We start from the raw sequence: 16,195 nt of genomic DNA, 5'->3' as shown, positions 1-16,195 counted from the left end.
TGAGGGTATTTTTCTTCTCTGCTGCCACAGTGTGGTGACTTTTATTTTTGTTGTAGTGTGGGGACATTTGGCACGCCAGTGTAATGAATGAGTGTAAAATAAAAATGGTTCCACATTTTTTCTTTATTGGGCTACTTTTATTTAAAATATATTTAGAATTAAACTGCATTTATGTAGCTTGTAAAAATAGTCAAAGGGATAGTTCACCCAAAAAATTCTGACATTTATTCACCCTCAAGTTGTTTCAAACCTGTATGGATTTCTTTCTTCTGCTGAACACAAAATAAGATATTTTGAAGAATTATGGGTAACCAAACAGTTGACTTCCATAGGGAAAATATCCATTGACTTTCATTGTATGGGAAAAAGAAAATACTATGGAAGTCAATGGGGCACAAACTTCAAATTAAGTTTGGTTACTTCAAAATATCTTCTTTTGTGTTCAGCAGAAGAAAGAAACTCATACAGGGTTGGAACAACTTGAGGGTGAGTAAATGATGGCAGGATTTTTATTTTTGGGGGGATGAACTATCCCTTTAAGTCAGTTCAAACACACCTGTGCAAGAACTGAATCAGGCTAAATCTGAAAAGATTTCATCATATGGCAACAGACTGCTGGAGGCAGTAAATGTAGGAAGACTTGCATTCCTTTTCCCCCTCAGATATCTCCTCAAAAGTAGGCTACTAAAATACTACAACCGAAATCGTTGTGGTTACATTTTAAATGATTAGTTGTAGCTGAAACTTTAAGTTAATTTATAGCCGAACTGTAAATAGGCTAGCCTACACGCAATCATATAGCGTAGGCTACTTATTAATTCGTAATCCACTAGGGTAAAACATCCAATACCCTAAATGATTAACTGTACTTTATGATGTAACTGTACGTTTAAATGACATTTTTTATTATGATCGATGACGTCACTCGCTTGACATCCAGCTGTCACCGCACTAGTGGAATCTACTGTCACGTCGCGCGCATGTTTTCAGTTCACTGCGCTTTACGATGAAGAGAGAGTTGCGCATTGCAGCCAGAACACAGAACACAGCAACCTGCTCATCACACGAGTGGATTTAACACAGGCACACACACGCAACAGGTGAGCAGTCCTATTCGCTTTTCGACTGATGTCATCTTTTCTATGATATGCTATGTTGTTAGACTTTTTAGTTGTCATTAAAACTTTTAAAATACGAAATTGAAATGGTCATACTCTGTGGCTATAGATGCTGAGCTGATTAAAGTCTCGTGTTTATACTTTTAATAACACGTATGCACAACAGTAAAAAATAATTGTCTATTGTTTTAAGAATTTGTAATGCAATTATTGAAACCTAAACTATATATATATTACTAAATTAATATAATTTTCACTATTTTACAACACTAGTTTACACAGGTTCTTGTCATCCTGTTAGAATTATCTGACCAATTAATAATTGATTAAAAGGAAGTTCATTTTTAAACAAGAAAGTCCTTTGTGGTGTGGTTGAGACATTTTCATAATTTAGATATCTCATCATCAATAAATTGTGGACAGTTTTTTTTGTTGTTGTTGTTGCAGTATTTGATCAAACCAATATGAATATCTTATCAGAATGAATTGTCATTTCCCTTTTCAAGATCCAAAATAGACCAAATTACCATGAACCTCACTGCTGACAACCTCACTTCGGACAACTTCACGCTCCTGCCGTATTACATCCACTCGGCAGGGATGGCGGTCAGCTACATCTTCTCATACCTGCTGGTGCTGCTCCTTTGTATCGTGGGGAACGGACTGGTCTGCCTGGTGATCATCAGGAACCGCAATATGCGTTCGGTCACTAATCTCTTCATCCTGAACTTGGCCATTAGTGATTTGCTGGTGGGAATGTTCTGTGTGCCCACCACACTGATTGACAGCCTCATCTCAGGTCAGTGGGGGGGTCATCATCTTCATCATCATCTTCATGATCCATCATTCATCATTATCAATATCATCTTCATGAGTGTGACCGTCATATTCAATATCATGACTTTCATATCAGTATCATCAGAATCACAGTCGTTAGATTTCTGCTTCATGTGACAATCCTGTCCTTGATTTCTCGACAGGTTGGCCTTTTAGCCAGATCACCTGCACTATGAGCAACCTGATCCAGGGCATGTCAGTGTCTGCTTCTGTCTTCACTCTGGTTGCCATAGCAGTTGATAGGTAATGATTAGTAATTTTACATACAGAAAAGGCATTATTGAGCTGTTTTAACTAAAGCAACTTGCACTGATATATCTTAAAATGTATTTTGTCTCAAGATGCAAAGGCATGTTTATAAAAGCTACTTAAATGTCCTAATTAAACTAAGGCCTAATTCTGGCTTAATCCAAGCCTTGTCTGTGAAACTGGGCCAATTTAACATTTTCATTAGAAAATGATTCTTGGTAAAGCAGTGTAGTGCAATAAATATGCTTTTGTGCCAGAGAGATGGGAAGGGCTGTGGTTATTTTAGGGTATAATTTGCAACTAGTGCACTCAGGGACTACAAAACACTGCTGCTGGGAAATTGGCAACCTCAAAAAGCATTCTTTGATCATTTTAATCTCGCTGTGTTATTATTAACTAATTTAATGCAATTTACCTTCATAGTAGGCTAATGGATATATTAGTGTACATTGCCCATCTGTAATTTTGTTGAGGTGATTGCCAACCAATCATGATACTTTACTTTAGAGTTTGATCATTATTTTATGAAGGAACACTATGCAACTTTTTTTTTTTTTAACACAATAACAAGATTTAAATCATCTTCTTCCAAAAATTAGTTTTTGTCGTACCCTCATATATGGTAAGCCTGTTATAAGTTCGATATTTCTGACCGGACAGGATGCTTTTCACAGGAAATAGCGTACATGCGTCACTCGCCCGTGCGTGTCTTGTCCAATCCGTAAATGGAGAAAAGTTGCTTCGGATACTTGTGTGTATGGCTGGGAGGAGTGACATAGGTTAGTTGTCACATCAAGTGAGAAAGATTGACATGGATCAGCTAAATCTTTTTTTTTTTTAAAAGGCCAAACAAAGGAGCTTCTGCTGGGAAAAAGAGAACATTCCAGAGCTTGTAATAAAACAAGAATCAACATTGTCTTGGCTTTTCGGAGATGGCGAGAACTTGAAATGTTGCAAAACATTTGTATTGAACAGATAAATTGTCATATGTAGCTCACTAACAGAGTTTATTGTAAAGTATAATCTATTGTGAAGGGTCAATTCATTATGGTTGTAGCGCTGTGCTGGAATTCATTTTCAAGGAAGTACCATGTCTATTAATGGGTAAAACTACAGTAACTGCAATACACTTACAGTTTATTAATCAGGTGCACAAGCAACAGCATCAAGCATGATATGTCTAAAATATCAGCAGAATACAGTTTTTTTTAATAACTATGATAATGTCCCTGTTTTTAACTGAGTACTTAAGCATTACACATGTCTATTGACAGGTTTACCGGGATTGTTTACCCTTTCCATCACCGCCTGAGGCCGGTCACTGCGCTCTTCGCCATCATCTTCATTTGGCTGCTGGCTTTTGCCATCATCTTTCCTTCCGCTGCAACCTTGACCGTCATTCACCTGGATGACATCTACATGGTCCAGGACAACCAGATCTACCCACTGTTTGTGTGTTTCGAGGACTGGCCGAGAGCTAACATGCGGCGAGTTTACACCACAATTATCTTCATCCATGTGTATCTGGCCCCGTTGGGTCTAATAAGCATCATGTACGGCTGCATCGCTGCCAAACTCTCCAACAACCTACGTGAGAATCGAGCTCGCTCCAGGAGGAGGATGAAAGTCATCAAGATGCTCATCATGGTTGCCGTTCTCTTCATGGTGTCCTGGCTGCCGCTTTGGACTTTGATGCTTCTTACGGACTATCAGGATCTGGACCGCCAGCAGATTGACTTCTTGAGCAGCTATCTTTTCCCTGTAGCTCATTGGCTGGCATTCTTCAACAGTGGAGTTAATCCGATCATCTACGGCTTCTTTAACGAGAACTTCCGGAGGGGCTTCCAGGCCGCCATGGCCTGCGGCTCCTGCAACTCTGTTGGGTTGGAGATGTGTCACACGCACTTTGCTCTCCCGCCCCCAAACAAAGTATCCAACGGGAGCGGAGATGTGACCAACAGGCGGAAAGATTGCTGCTTCGCTGTAATGCCTCAAGGGGCGGCTAATGGTATTCAGGGAATTCTCCTTGAGGACATGAATGGAATTACAGCCTCCCACAGAGTTATAGGAGCCTGGATGGAGTGAAGGATTGAGGAGTTCTATATCCCAGGAGAAAGCTGTAGCATTGCCATTCTTCTCAATGGCTCAAGTTGCTCAGCTGGCACATTCAACTCTACTGTATAAGTACGTGACCCAGATGCTGCCATCTTTGCTTCATAGATAACCAGTCCCCAAACATTTCGGAACTTTTCAACTTGTTTGTATTTTGCTCGCAAACATTTTTTTCAGAATAAACAGCTACTTTTAAATGGCTGTCAATGGATAAACATACTTTTTTGTCTTAATGGTGTAACAGGATGATGAGGATTATAAAGGCCAGGGGCCTCATTTATAAAACTTTGCGTAGGATTTGCGTCAGAAGTGGCGTACGGATGAAACATAGGACGTGCGTACGCACAGAAATATTCGGATTTATAAAACCGTGCGCACGCACATCCTACGCAGTTTTCCCTTAATAAATCACAATCAATTCGAAATGTAGCGCAGCTTTTGCGGCTTCATGTCACGCCCATAGTTGCCCATAAATAGACCGTGAAACGCCCACAAGTTAATATTCATCGATTGCGAAATCATGGCAAACACAGAGGAAAACCAAGAAACGTAACTTCACTCACGCGCAAGCGTGAAGCGCATGATCAGCCATTGTGCGTCATTACGCATTGTGATGGCATCATGGCATTTTATTACCATCCATTTGATTGCATCTGACAAGCTACAGATGTGTTATGAGGATGAATTGCATAACATGCTAATATTATTGCAGAACATATTTATATCTTTTTGCAAATATGTGTTAAATTGCATTTCTGTTGTAATCTTCGTTTGATTTTGTTTGTTTTACACTGCAGATCGATCAAACGGGTGTTTGTGTAGGCTGTTAATTGTAAGACTTGCTTTGTGAAGTCTTCATGTTATTTATGAGAGGCAGTATTGCCATTTCTTTTACACAACGATCTACAGTTTCACACACTTTCACGTGTTTCTTCCATCTGCCGACGGTGTCGCCATTTCTCATTTCACCCGTTTTTGTGCGTACGCCTGGGTCAGAGCTTGCGTGAAGGACCGCACATTTTCCCGTCAAGTTTGCTTTTTATTAATACCAATTATTGCGTAGAGAGCGGCGTACGCCGCCTTTTGTGCGTACGCAACGTTTATAAATGAGGCCCCAGAACCTTTCAGGTTTAAAATATAGTGGCTGGACTCTTAACCAAATTTAGTGTATCCAACAGCAGAGGGTCTCATTTAATGGGTTAGTGAAGATTTTGTCACCAGATACCTGTTTTTCAAATTAAACTTTCGTCTTACATCCATGGAGGATTAAATAAAATCCGCAGAGGCTAAAACTTTGCATGCAAATCAACCACATCTGGGCTTGCAGCACGACATTTGAGTGCCGAATAAAAAATAAAAAATAAAATAAAAATCAATACCAGACACAGTACAGGATTTATCACACATATCTGGGAATAAATTAATTCAAAAGAGCAAACCAAAAAAATGTGTGCCCAGGTATGTTCCCATTATGAATACTATATACTTGACATTAAACCACAGGTGCCTTGTAAATACTGTATATTTATATATATAGAAAAAGAAATCTTAATGTTTGCTTTGATTAAAAAATGTATTAATGATTTTTTTATTTATTCTTATATTTATTTATGTTTTAACATATATGACTCTTAATTCACTTTTATTGTCATTTAAACCTTCTCATATGTTTTGTCAGTAATGATTTACACAGATGGAAATGTTTTTACCTTGTTTCAGAACTCTGCTTTAAAATGTGTAAAGGCGAAGTGTAAAGGCACTGATGGAAACAAAAGGGCAACAAACCTTTTTGTATATTGCATGAATATATGTGGATATGTGGGAGGTATTTTGCGTCCATTACTCTTGATTGAAGTGACGTAATGGTAAATACAGACGCACAAAAAAAAAAAAAAAAAAATGAAATTATGTTTTTACATATATTGTGAGGTTATTTCATGTGTGGTGACACCATGCTATATGAACAGAATTCTTATCTGTCAGCTCAGTTCTTGCTGCCCAGATTTAGTGTTATTGTAATTTAAAGAGTGTTATTGCCCCTGAAAGCACCATATTATTTTGCTGCTATGTTTTCATTAGTAACACACACTGTTATACAAGTTCATGGAATCATAACTGAAGATAAACATCACCTAACTGGAAAATAAAGCCATTGTATGTGTAAAATGTGACTGCTAAAGATGTTTACCGGAGTCATTTTTTTATTGTAAATATGTTAAGTAGATATTATATTCATTGCTTCTGTTTTTCACCATATTCACAATTGTAATTGTTAATTGTAATACCTTGCTTAGTCATTTTATACCATGTATTTTGTAAAACAAGCTTGCATTTCCACTCTTGGGCATGAAATTCATATTTTAATAGATTGGTGCTGCTAAATGCCTCTCATATTGAGCTACTAACACATAAGTTTTACATACACTTGCAAGTAGGGTGACCAAGGAACAGCACTCTCTGAAAAAAAATGGTAAAAAAGTTGTCACTGGTACGGTACCCTTTAAAAAGGTTCTGATTTGTACCTTTTGGTACCACCATGTACCTTTGAGGTACTAACATGCACTGCCCCCAGTGTGGTAGTCATTTTGTAGGGTTGTTCCAAACAGAAGGGCTCAAAAATCTCTATACAACCTCTATACAGGGCCAGTCATCATACATCTGCACCAGGTTTGCCAAATGTAATGTAGTTAAACCAGCTTGATCTGCAAACGTGCTCAGGTTCTGTAAGTGCAGAACATGAGGTTTCACAAAAATGTATGTAATTGTTATTATGAAGTTTTGAAAACATTATAAAATCCATATATATTCTTGTAACTGGGTGTAACTGGTCCTACTCAACTGGCTCTGAGCGGGATTCAAACCGGAGTTGCTGTGGCGTGGGAGGTACCTCTTGAGGCCAGGGGAGTGAGGTTTACATGCACAGCTCTTACACTTACCCCCCTAAACCTCACTCCCAACTGGGTCACGGCACCAAATGCAACCAGTCCCACTCATCCCATTTTGAGCGGGATTCAAACATGAGTCACCAGCATGGGAGGCAGGCGCTCTAACAAGAACACTATGAACCGCAGCCGATAGCGTCAGTATAAAAATAACAAGTCAATGATTTTGCATTCCCTCGAGAAACTTTGCAAAGATTTTGCAAGCGAACAAAAAGTTTCTCAGGGAAACGCAAAACATTGGTGAGAGAACGCAAAAGCATTGCCAAATAATTTTTCCTCGCATCATCTCATATTTTTTTCTTTACCATGTTTTCTTTAGGGTCTGCGTAGTACGGAAACATTTTTTGAGCCCTACACCTTGCAAACCTCTGAGGCTGAAGCTTCGGCATAGGCATGATACTTTTGAATGGAACTCCGTTGATAAGTTTATTCCTTGAACAAGTCATATCTGTCAAGATATTTAGAGAAAACTATTACAAATAGAATATAGAAAAAAACTTTTTTGTTTTTTTTGTTGAAACGACTTAAGCGTTTTTGCTTAAATCTAAATAACTGTATTAATAATAAATAATACATAACTTACCTGGTTAAAAAAATCTCTTTGTATATTCTGAAATTTCACAATTTTGCGAGAGCATTCTTTTTACTTTCGCTAAGATCGAAGTGCGGGCCACTCCCCTTGGAGACGACGCAAAACATGTAGAGAGCGTTTCTGATTGATTAATAAAGCGTGGGTCGGCCTTTGCTGTTTACAGATTTTAGCGCAAAATGAGTCACACGCAGAACGCGTTTCTGATTGGTTAAAAAAAGAAGAAGAAAAAAATGCGCGTGCTGCTCATTTTTTTGCTATATTTACACAGTGAGACTGGCTGTCACAGAGACAGGTGTGATTCTTCAGGACACATTTCAGATATAGGAATATTTTATGATTGCTATTCAAAAGAAATATAAGATATTGCCACTATAAGTGCAATTAACGAAATATCATTTGTTAAATTAGAGTCGGATTTGTGTTTTAAGCATTTTTGCTTCTGCTCTGCAGTGAAATGCACGAGCGAGCGCGTTCGCGTTCTTCTCCCACACAGATGGGCTCAGGACACTTTGAGTGCACTGACCTCCGATCTGTGATGTTTGTAAGCTTGGTGTTGGCACGAGGCCCGGGTATTTGAGCGAATCACTGGACTAGAATAAAGGCATTGAAGAGAGCAAAGCCTCGCCTTCCCGGGAGCTCCCATTTTCCCAAGTCCTTCCAAGCTCCCACCGCAGCCCTCAGCTCTCCGCCGGCTCCAGGTCCACATCCACATCCGCACTCATTCCCGTCATGAATTCCCTGTGGACATGTTTGCTTATGTTCAGTCTTCGGCTTTTATTAACGATCGCATTGAAAGTGGATTCAAACTATCACACAAGTCCAGGAGAAAGTGATGAGGTTGACTACATGGACCCATGCAAAGCTGGTAATTGCCTATATAGCCTAACAATATGTTTCTAAACTAAAAGTTTGTTTTGTTTTGTCTTGTTGCTGATGTTATTTTGTTTTGTTTAATAGTCTACGGTTTTGTTTTATTATTATTATTATTATTTGCTTTGTGAGTTTTGTGATGTTTTGATTAATTTTTTTTTTTTTTTTTTTGGTTTAAAGTTGTTTTGTTTTATTTTGTTTGCTGTAGTGTTGCTTTATTTTATATTTTGTTTTGGTTAACATTTTGTTTTATGTTTTGTTTAATCTTGCGTTGTTTTCTGTCATTTGGTTGTGTGTTGTTGTTGTGCTGTGTTGTTTGTGTTGTTTTGTTTTGTTTAGCTGTGTCCTGCAGGACAGCATGAGATCTGGGACAAGTGAATGGGATCCTGGTGATTCGGCACCTCCCCCTATCCCAACTTAGAAATCAGCATCCTCGGGAAGAGTGTGTAGAACTAAATGTTGCCTAATTTACAGCATGAAAAGCATTAGTTACCCAACCAAATTTTGATGACCTGTAAAAGTTTAAACCCTAACGTGACATCTAACACAGACAAAAGCACCAATTCTTTGAGCTAAACTTTGTAATTGCAATAAACAGCAGATTAAATGTTGTTTTGACTATTAGAACTGAATTTAATATTAGTATTGTTTACATGCCATTATGGTCAAACAGTGCTCTGTGAAAATGTTTTCACAAGAAAAATAGCTGCATATTCACTATTTATTATTAAATCAGCACGTTTTCCACTTGCTTACTTTTAGAGGCAATGTTACTGAGCCAGTGGCCAAGCGTATGTGATTCCCACCTGCTGATGAAATCATTAACCTTGTAGTATTGATTTTGACTAATTCAAAGGATAGTTCACCCAAAAATGAAAATCATCCCATGATTTACTCACCCTTAAGCCATCAAGGCAGATATGACTATCTTCTTTCAGATGAACACAATCAGAGTGATATTAAAAAATGTCATTGCTTTTCCAAGCTTTATAATGGTAGTGAATCGTGGTCCTGATTTTGAAGTCCAAAAAAGTGCATTTATCCATCATTAAAGGGCCCCACACGGCTCAGGGGGGTTAATGAAGGCCTTCTGAAGTGAAGTGATGCATTTGTGGAAGAGAAATATCCATATTTACAACTTTATAAACTAAAATAACTAGCTTCTGGCAGACGGCCTACGCAAGTCGACTTGCGCCTAAAGAGTAACACGTGACGCGATGTATGACGTCAGATGTCAGATGTAGGAGTAGTAGTGTAAGGTTTGATGCCTCTTACGGTTCAAACAAATAGGGCTGGGCAACAAACTCAAGCTCCTCTGACATTTCTCTTTAAAAATTCCCATTTTAGACTTCTAATTGGTGAGCGGTGTTTTGTTTTGCTCTATCCTCTGCGCTTCCGCATTCGTCAATACGTCATGCGTCAGGTCAGGGGTTATTCTTTCACCATAAATCGATGCGTATGGCCGTCTGTTGGAAGCTATTTTAATTTAAGTTTTAAATATGCATATTTTTCTTACACAAATGTATCGCTTCGCTTCAGAAGGCCTTTATTAACCCCCTGGAGTCGTTTGGATTACTTTTATGATGGATGGATGCACTTTTTTGAACTTCAAAATCAGGACCGCCATTATAAAGCTTGGAATGCCAGGACATTTTTTTTATATAACTCATGTTGTATTCACCTGAAAGAAGAAAGTCATATAAGAGAAGCGCTTTAAAAAAAATAGTTGAAAGGCATTTGAATTTACATATTAATCATTTATGTTTCTGACAGGGGCTGCCTAGCATTTTGGACAACTGTTCATTACCCTCACAGCATGAAGTGGGCTTCAGGCCATTGAAACCTATCAGGAATTTGGTTTGGTCCAACCAGCATTAAATTGAGACAGTTAATTTGATGCTAACAAAGAGAAGAACTGAAATGGGAAATTGGAAGAGGAACAACTACTGCTGCCATGTAGCGGTAATGACTAGATTCGATGGAACAAAAAGAACAGATTTTAAAGGAAATTTCTTCCGTCTTACATCGCATATGTAAAAACCCATCGCTTTGCTTCAGAAGGCATTTATTATCGTATGGATTACTTTTATGATGGATGGATGTGCTTTTTTTAACCTTCAGAAACTCGGGCACTATTCAATGCCATTACAATGCTAGGAAGAGCCAGGATATGATTTAATTTAACTCTGGTTGTGTTAGGCTGAAAGAAGAAAGCCATATACACCTAGGATGGCTTGTTGAGGGTGAATAAAGTATGGGCTCATTTTAATTTTTCAGTGAACTTTTCCTTTAAATGTGAAGACCTGTCTTTGCATCCCTTTTGCTGAAGGGAATTGTTTGGATTGAGAAGAAGGGGAAGGTGAAAAGTTTGATGTCTTTAAAGTTTTACCTGAGACCTGGCAGTGTATTGACTCAATATCTCAATATGGAACATTGATAAGATTTAGTGTCTGTACACTTTCAGTTTTGAGCAGAACAACAGTGAAGATGGATGCTGATAGTGACACATGGCCATTTTTCTGTCAAGCTGATTAGACAGCTGATTTAATTTTAACCTTTAACTGGGAACTGCTTTACCTCAAAATTGGTATGCTGTGACTTGCTTCTTTCTTCTTTTGACACTTGGAGAACAGCGTGACAGGAGGGCGTCAGTGTATGTTTTTATATGCATGTTCATAGATTTGACAGCTTCGGGTGAAAAATTCAAGCAAGACAAAACTCATATATTTTTTGGTTTGTTTAGTAAATGTTTCAGGCTTAATAAGATGTCATGCCAGGCTGAAAATACCAGGGTAAAATAATAAAAGTGCTCCCTGCTGCCTCAGAGTCCATAAAACTATGAATTCTGCTGCTAGGTCACAAATTCCAGACATGAATGTTCACAGCCACTCATGCAGAGCTACGATGTCTTTATACAGAATATAAAGGATGAAAACAATTAGTAGAAATAAAAGCCATGATACCAAAATAAGGTTTTATTGCATTTAGTTGACAAAATAAACTTAAATCTATATTCTTTTTAAAGATATTAGTTAACATAATATATATTTCATGGGCAAGCAGACCAACATTACAGATGTAATGTTGTCTCTAGAACAGCGTGGTTCCATCTTCCTAAAAACACACAAACTAGGGATATAACAGCTATTGACTATTTAAAAAGCCTTTTATTCGATTTTATTTAATTTTACAAACAAACTGTACAAGAAAGCTTTAAAGGGATAGTTTGAATTTTGTCATCATTTACTCACCCTCATGTTGTTCCAAACCTGTAAAGAAAGTTTCTTTCTTCTGTGAATCACAAAAGAAGATATTTGAAAGAATGCTGTTAATGAAACAGTTGATGGTAGCCATTGACTTCCATAGTAGGAAAAAATACTATGGAATTCAATGGCTACCATCAACTGTCTGGTTTCCATCATTCTTTAAAATATATTATTTTGTGTTAAGCAGAAGAAAGAAACTCATACAGGTTTGGAACAACATGACAGAATTTTTATTTTTGGGTGAACTACCCCTTTAAGCTTTTACAGAAGGACACTTATTGATCTTTAGATGTCTGTGTTTTATGTTTTAACATTGTCGTTCTTTCATCCATCTTTAAAGACATGTTTGCAAGAATGGTTTGTTAACCTAATTAACAGTTATGAAACTTTTCTTAGTTGCGAAAAACCTTACTTGTCCCTTCACTTATGGATTATATTTTAATATACAAACAGAGACATCCGTTTAAGGATGGTGGTGACTTAAAGTTTAAAGCTGTAATGAATATAAAGGATTAAAAATCCAACAAACAAGAAAACCAACAAAGAAATCCCAAAGCAGAATTTTCCAGACACGGGAGAATTACTAGAATCACAAGCTCGTTCTGTTATTGCCAATACAGAGGGACCATCCATGCAATTACTGTGCTGTAAGTCCCTGAAAAATGCAAAAGTGTCTGCTGAAAGGCTGCTAATAGGTTCTTAGAAAAAATCCTGTTCATTTAGATTTGTATAGTGCCTTTTAAATCCCTCCATTTTAAAGCCACTGCACCTGCACTATATAATGGCTTCTGCCTGCATAGGGTAGCGTTAATGATCAAAGCCCTGGAGCAAAGTCACTATAGTGAGTCTTTTTCTGGAAGTTGGCGTTGGTGTGTGGTTCTTTTCAAAATCTCCCTGCAATCTGACCAGCCTGTATGAGAGTTATCTCATTAAAATCTGATTTGAGACTGGTATACAAGTTGCAGGTGTGACCCCAGAGCACAGATTTAGTTTTTGGGGACCTGTGAACATCTAACAAGAACATGGAACTGGGCTGAAAGCTGCTTCTCATCATGGTGATGTTTTCCCCCCTCATCAAGTCTCACAGGGTTGCATGTTACTTGACCTTGAGAAATTCAGCCGGTGATTTATTGTCATCTTTGTTTAGCTGCTTTTCTAGGGGACATAGCCTTAGATGAGGAGGACTTGCGCTTTCTTAAAGCGAACTATATGGATGCTATAGAGAATGACTCTTCTAACATCCCTATACCTGATTCAGGTGAGTACGGTTGCCAAGCACAGACTGGCTGCTGCTACATGCAATGATATTCAGTGCTGGGTAGTAACTGATTACATGTAATCTGGATCAGATTCCAAATATTAAGTATTTGTAATTAGATTATATTATATTGTAAAATACTCTTAATCAGGATGTATAGCTGTGAATCATATCCAGTGACCTTCACTAATTATTGATTCTGGAAAACTGGACAAAAAATAAAACAAAACAAAAATAAACCTGGAAGACATTGGCCATTGGTGACTGAGACAGATCAGACACACAATTAAGTTTTAAGGCACTAATCATGCAGATTTTGCCAATTTGCTACACTGTGTAATGTCACTGCTGTTTATGTGCTTTTTAATGTTTCTTTATGTAATGCAGGGATTCCCTTTTTTGTCAGCCAAACCCCTTTGACATAAAGTGTTTAAGTTAATTAAAAGAGATTTTTTAAGTTAATATTTAAAAAATTTAACAGCACGGTTCTCTGATGGTCAATTGCCATTCAGGTAAACAAATAAAATATTTCATCGTTTTTTAGTGCTGACCTCTTTTATTTGGTTATTTTAAAATAATTTATTTTAATTTTACATAATTAAGATTGAATTAATTATCTTTTCATCAACTCACGAACACCCTGCACAAACGTCAGTTTTGGAAACCTTGATGTAATGTGATATTTAATGCATTTCATGTTGTTAATAACAAATGGTAGGCTTTTTCTTTAGGTCAAAAGTAATCAGAATGTAGTCTGATTATATTACCTAAGCTAAAATGTATAATCTAATTGAATACACTACAGACTACAGTTTTCCTCATGTAAATTATAATTGATCTAGCCAGCACTCATTATTAAATGAATGCGTAATACTTAATTCTGTGCAATCAGGCCTTTACAAACTTCATGGAATATTCTGAGTAAAGTAGACAAGTACATTTTGTCTGAAGCATTGTCTTTGCCCTAGCAAACAGATCCTCAGCTAATAGCAGTGCAAAGGACCCAGTTTTGGTCAATCGACGCCTTCTACGCAGAAGGAGAGCAGCCACAGCCAGACCTGAGAGAGTTTGGCCGGATGGCATAATACCCTATATCATTAGTGGCAACTTTAGCGGTAAGGCCCCATGTTTTGTTTTTTTATTTCATATTCTCCTGTACAGTATGTGTTTTTTTCCCAATGTCCTAATGTTCCAGTGTAATGTCATTTTGCCAGCTGCACTTAACATCATACAAAAGCTCTAAGCTTAACACTAACAAAATATTACAAATCCAATTTAGGATTAGTCTTATCATCCTTTGTAATTTTTCATTAGTAAGTTGGTGCTCAGAGTTTTATCTAGATGTCCTTTACTGATTTAAATCAAATGCCCTGCAGGCAGCCAGCGAGCCATTTTCAAGCAAGCCATGCGTCACTGGGAGAAACACACTTGCGTGACCTTCAAGGAAAGGAGCACGGAGGAGAGTTACATCATCTTTACCATCCGGTCATGTGGGTAAGTTCATGTTCTGAGTTTCTTTGTAGAGAGACTACTGTTGCTCACCTTATTGACTATTCCAGTTTCTCCCTCAGTCCCCGATGCACAGAAACTCCTCCCTGCCAGCATCCCAAAGTCATTACAGCCAATCATTACAGCAGTGTCCTTGATTTGACTTTCTATTGGCAACAAGTGCACAAGCAAGTTTTTTCTAGAGCAAATCTGGCTCCCAGCATGTATTGCTGCAGTGCAGTCACTGTGAATTGACACACAAATTATTTTACAGGATATTCAACACATACACAAAAAATACATTATTGTCTAACTAGACACTATTGCAGCTAGAACTGTGTGAATGTGTCTTTGCAAAATCAGTGTCTAAATAGCTTGGCTATTGGTTAACATAATTCAATTGTTTGTTTAATTGCCATTAAGAAAGTAAATAGGGTCAATTGTGATTAAAAGCATAGCTCTGTTACTTTTCAGAGTGACCACACATACATACAATTAATATAATAATACAATAATTTTAATATAGTTTTAATGTAATTATACAATCCTAAGAAATCTGATTTTGTTTTTTTGCCTAGCAAATGATAAAACAGGTTAAAAGGTCCCCTAGACCTGAGCCATACACTATTGTTCAAAAGTTTGGGGTCAGTAAGAGTGCTGTAAGCCTTCAGGTGCCATTTTCGAGTAAATTTAGTTTTTTTGAAAAACCCACTTTTGCTAACTACTCCTAGGTTTTTGGCCTGATCGGAACCAAACCACTGCAGAAATATCAAAATTAACGAAATTTAAATTCACGGTCGCTAAGGGAAACCAAAATGTTTGATGTGACCGGGGCCACTTTTACTAAAATGGCTATAACTTGTGAACGGAAAGAGATATTTTAGCTAAACTCGGGACGTTTATGAGCTCAATCTGAGGTCACATGAAAAAAATCGTAACGATTGGCCACTTGATGGCGCTATAACAGGGGGAAAAAATCATGAAAATGGCTATAACCGCACCCAACCGTTATTGGCACCCAAAATTGGCATGCAGTGTCTTTGTCCAGGGAGCCATGATAGTCTATGAGAACATTGGCGTATCTCAAAAACTAAGTATGCGTCAACGGCACAATGCCCCGTAGGAGCCTGGGAAGTTTCAAGCCAGCGTTTTTCACGGAAGTGATCTCCTTAGACTGCCGAGTCCAACGATACCAAACATGCCAGGTTTCGCCTTATGGTTTGTGTAACGGTGTCATTTAGCGCATACAAAAACTTGCGATTATCTTCTAAACCGTTAGTCCGATCGAGACAAAACCACTACAGGAAATTTGAAAACATAGGTCAATAGCTAAACAATAACGCCCAAATGTCAAAATTATGATAGGAACTGACAAAAAAAATCCAATCAATGTCGCCCATGGATAATTTTTATGCTCTCATAATTATAAGTGTCTAAACTTCAAAACGAAATGAGATATTTAA

General features: G+C 37.7%; 2 protein-coding genes across 4 annotated transcripts in view; both read left to right on the top strand.

The window, feature by feature from the left end:
- The first annotated feature begins 1,014 nt into the window (after positions 1–1,014).
- npffr1l1 (neuropeptide FF receptor 1 like 1) lies at positions 1,015–4,371 on the top strand. Its single transcript, XM_084105365.1, has 4 exons — positions 1,015–1,100; positions 1,625–1,917; positions 2,099–2,198; positions 3,479–4,371. Exons 2-4 carry the CDS (start codon positions 1,647–1,649, stop codon positions 4,287–4,289), a joined length of 1,182 nt encoding a protein of 393 aa, XP_083961491.1. The 5' UTR covers positions 1,015–1,100; positions 1,625–1,646; the 3' UTR covers positions 4,290–4,371.
- A 4,145-nt stretch (positions 4,372–8,516) lies between these two features.
- bmp1b (bone morphogenetic protein 1b) overlaps positions 8,517–16,195 on the top strand; it is a 29,010-nt gene continuing 21,331 nt past the window's right edge. For all 3 annotated transcript variants that reach the window (XM_084105352.1, XM_084105351.1, XM_084105353.1), the window contains exons 1-4: positions 8,517–8,715; positions 13,134–13,244; positions 14,213–14,359; positions 14,621–14,738. In XM_084105352.1, the coding sequence (XP_083961478.1) occupies positions 8,580–8,715; positions 13,134–13,244; positions 14,213–14,359; positions 14,621–14,738 (512 nt within the window). In that variant the 5' untranslated portion in view covers positions 8,517–8,579. The remainder of the gene's footprint in view (positions 8,716–13,133; positions 13,245–14,212; positions 14,360–14,620; positions 14,739–16,195) is intronic.

This window comes from Abramis brama (genome assembly GCF_963993115.1).
Source record: "Abramis brama genome assembly, chromosome: 25".
NCBI classification, from domain to species: domain Eukaryota; kingdom Metazoa; phylum Chordata; class Actinopteri; order Cypriniformes; family Leuciscidae; genus Abramis; species Abramis brama.
Note: the sequence above shows the minus strand (reverse complement) of the source record. Positions and strands in the feature narration are given on the sequence as shown.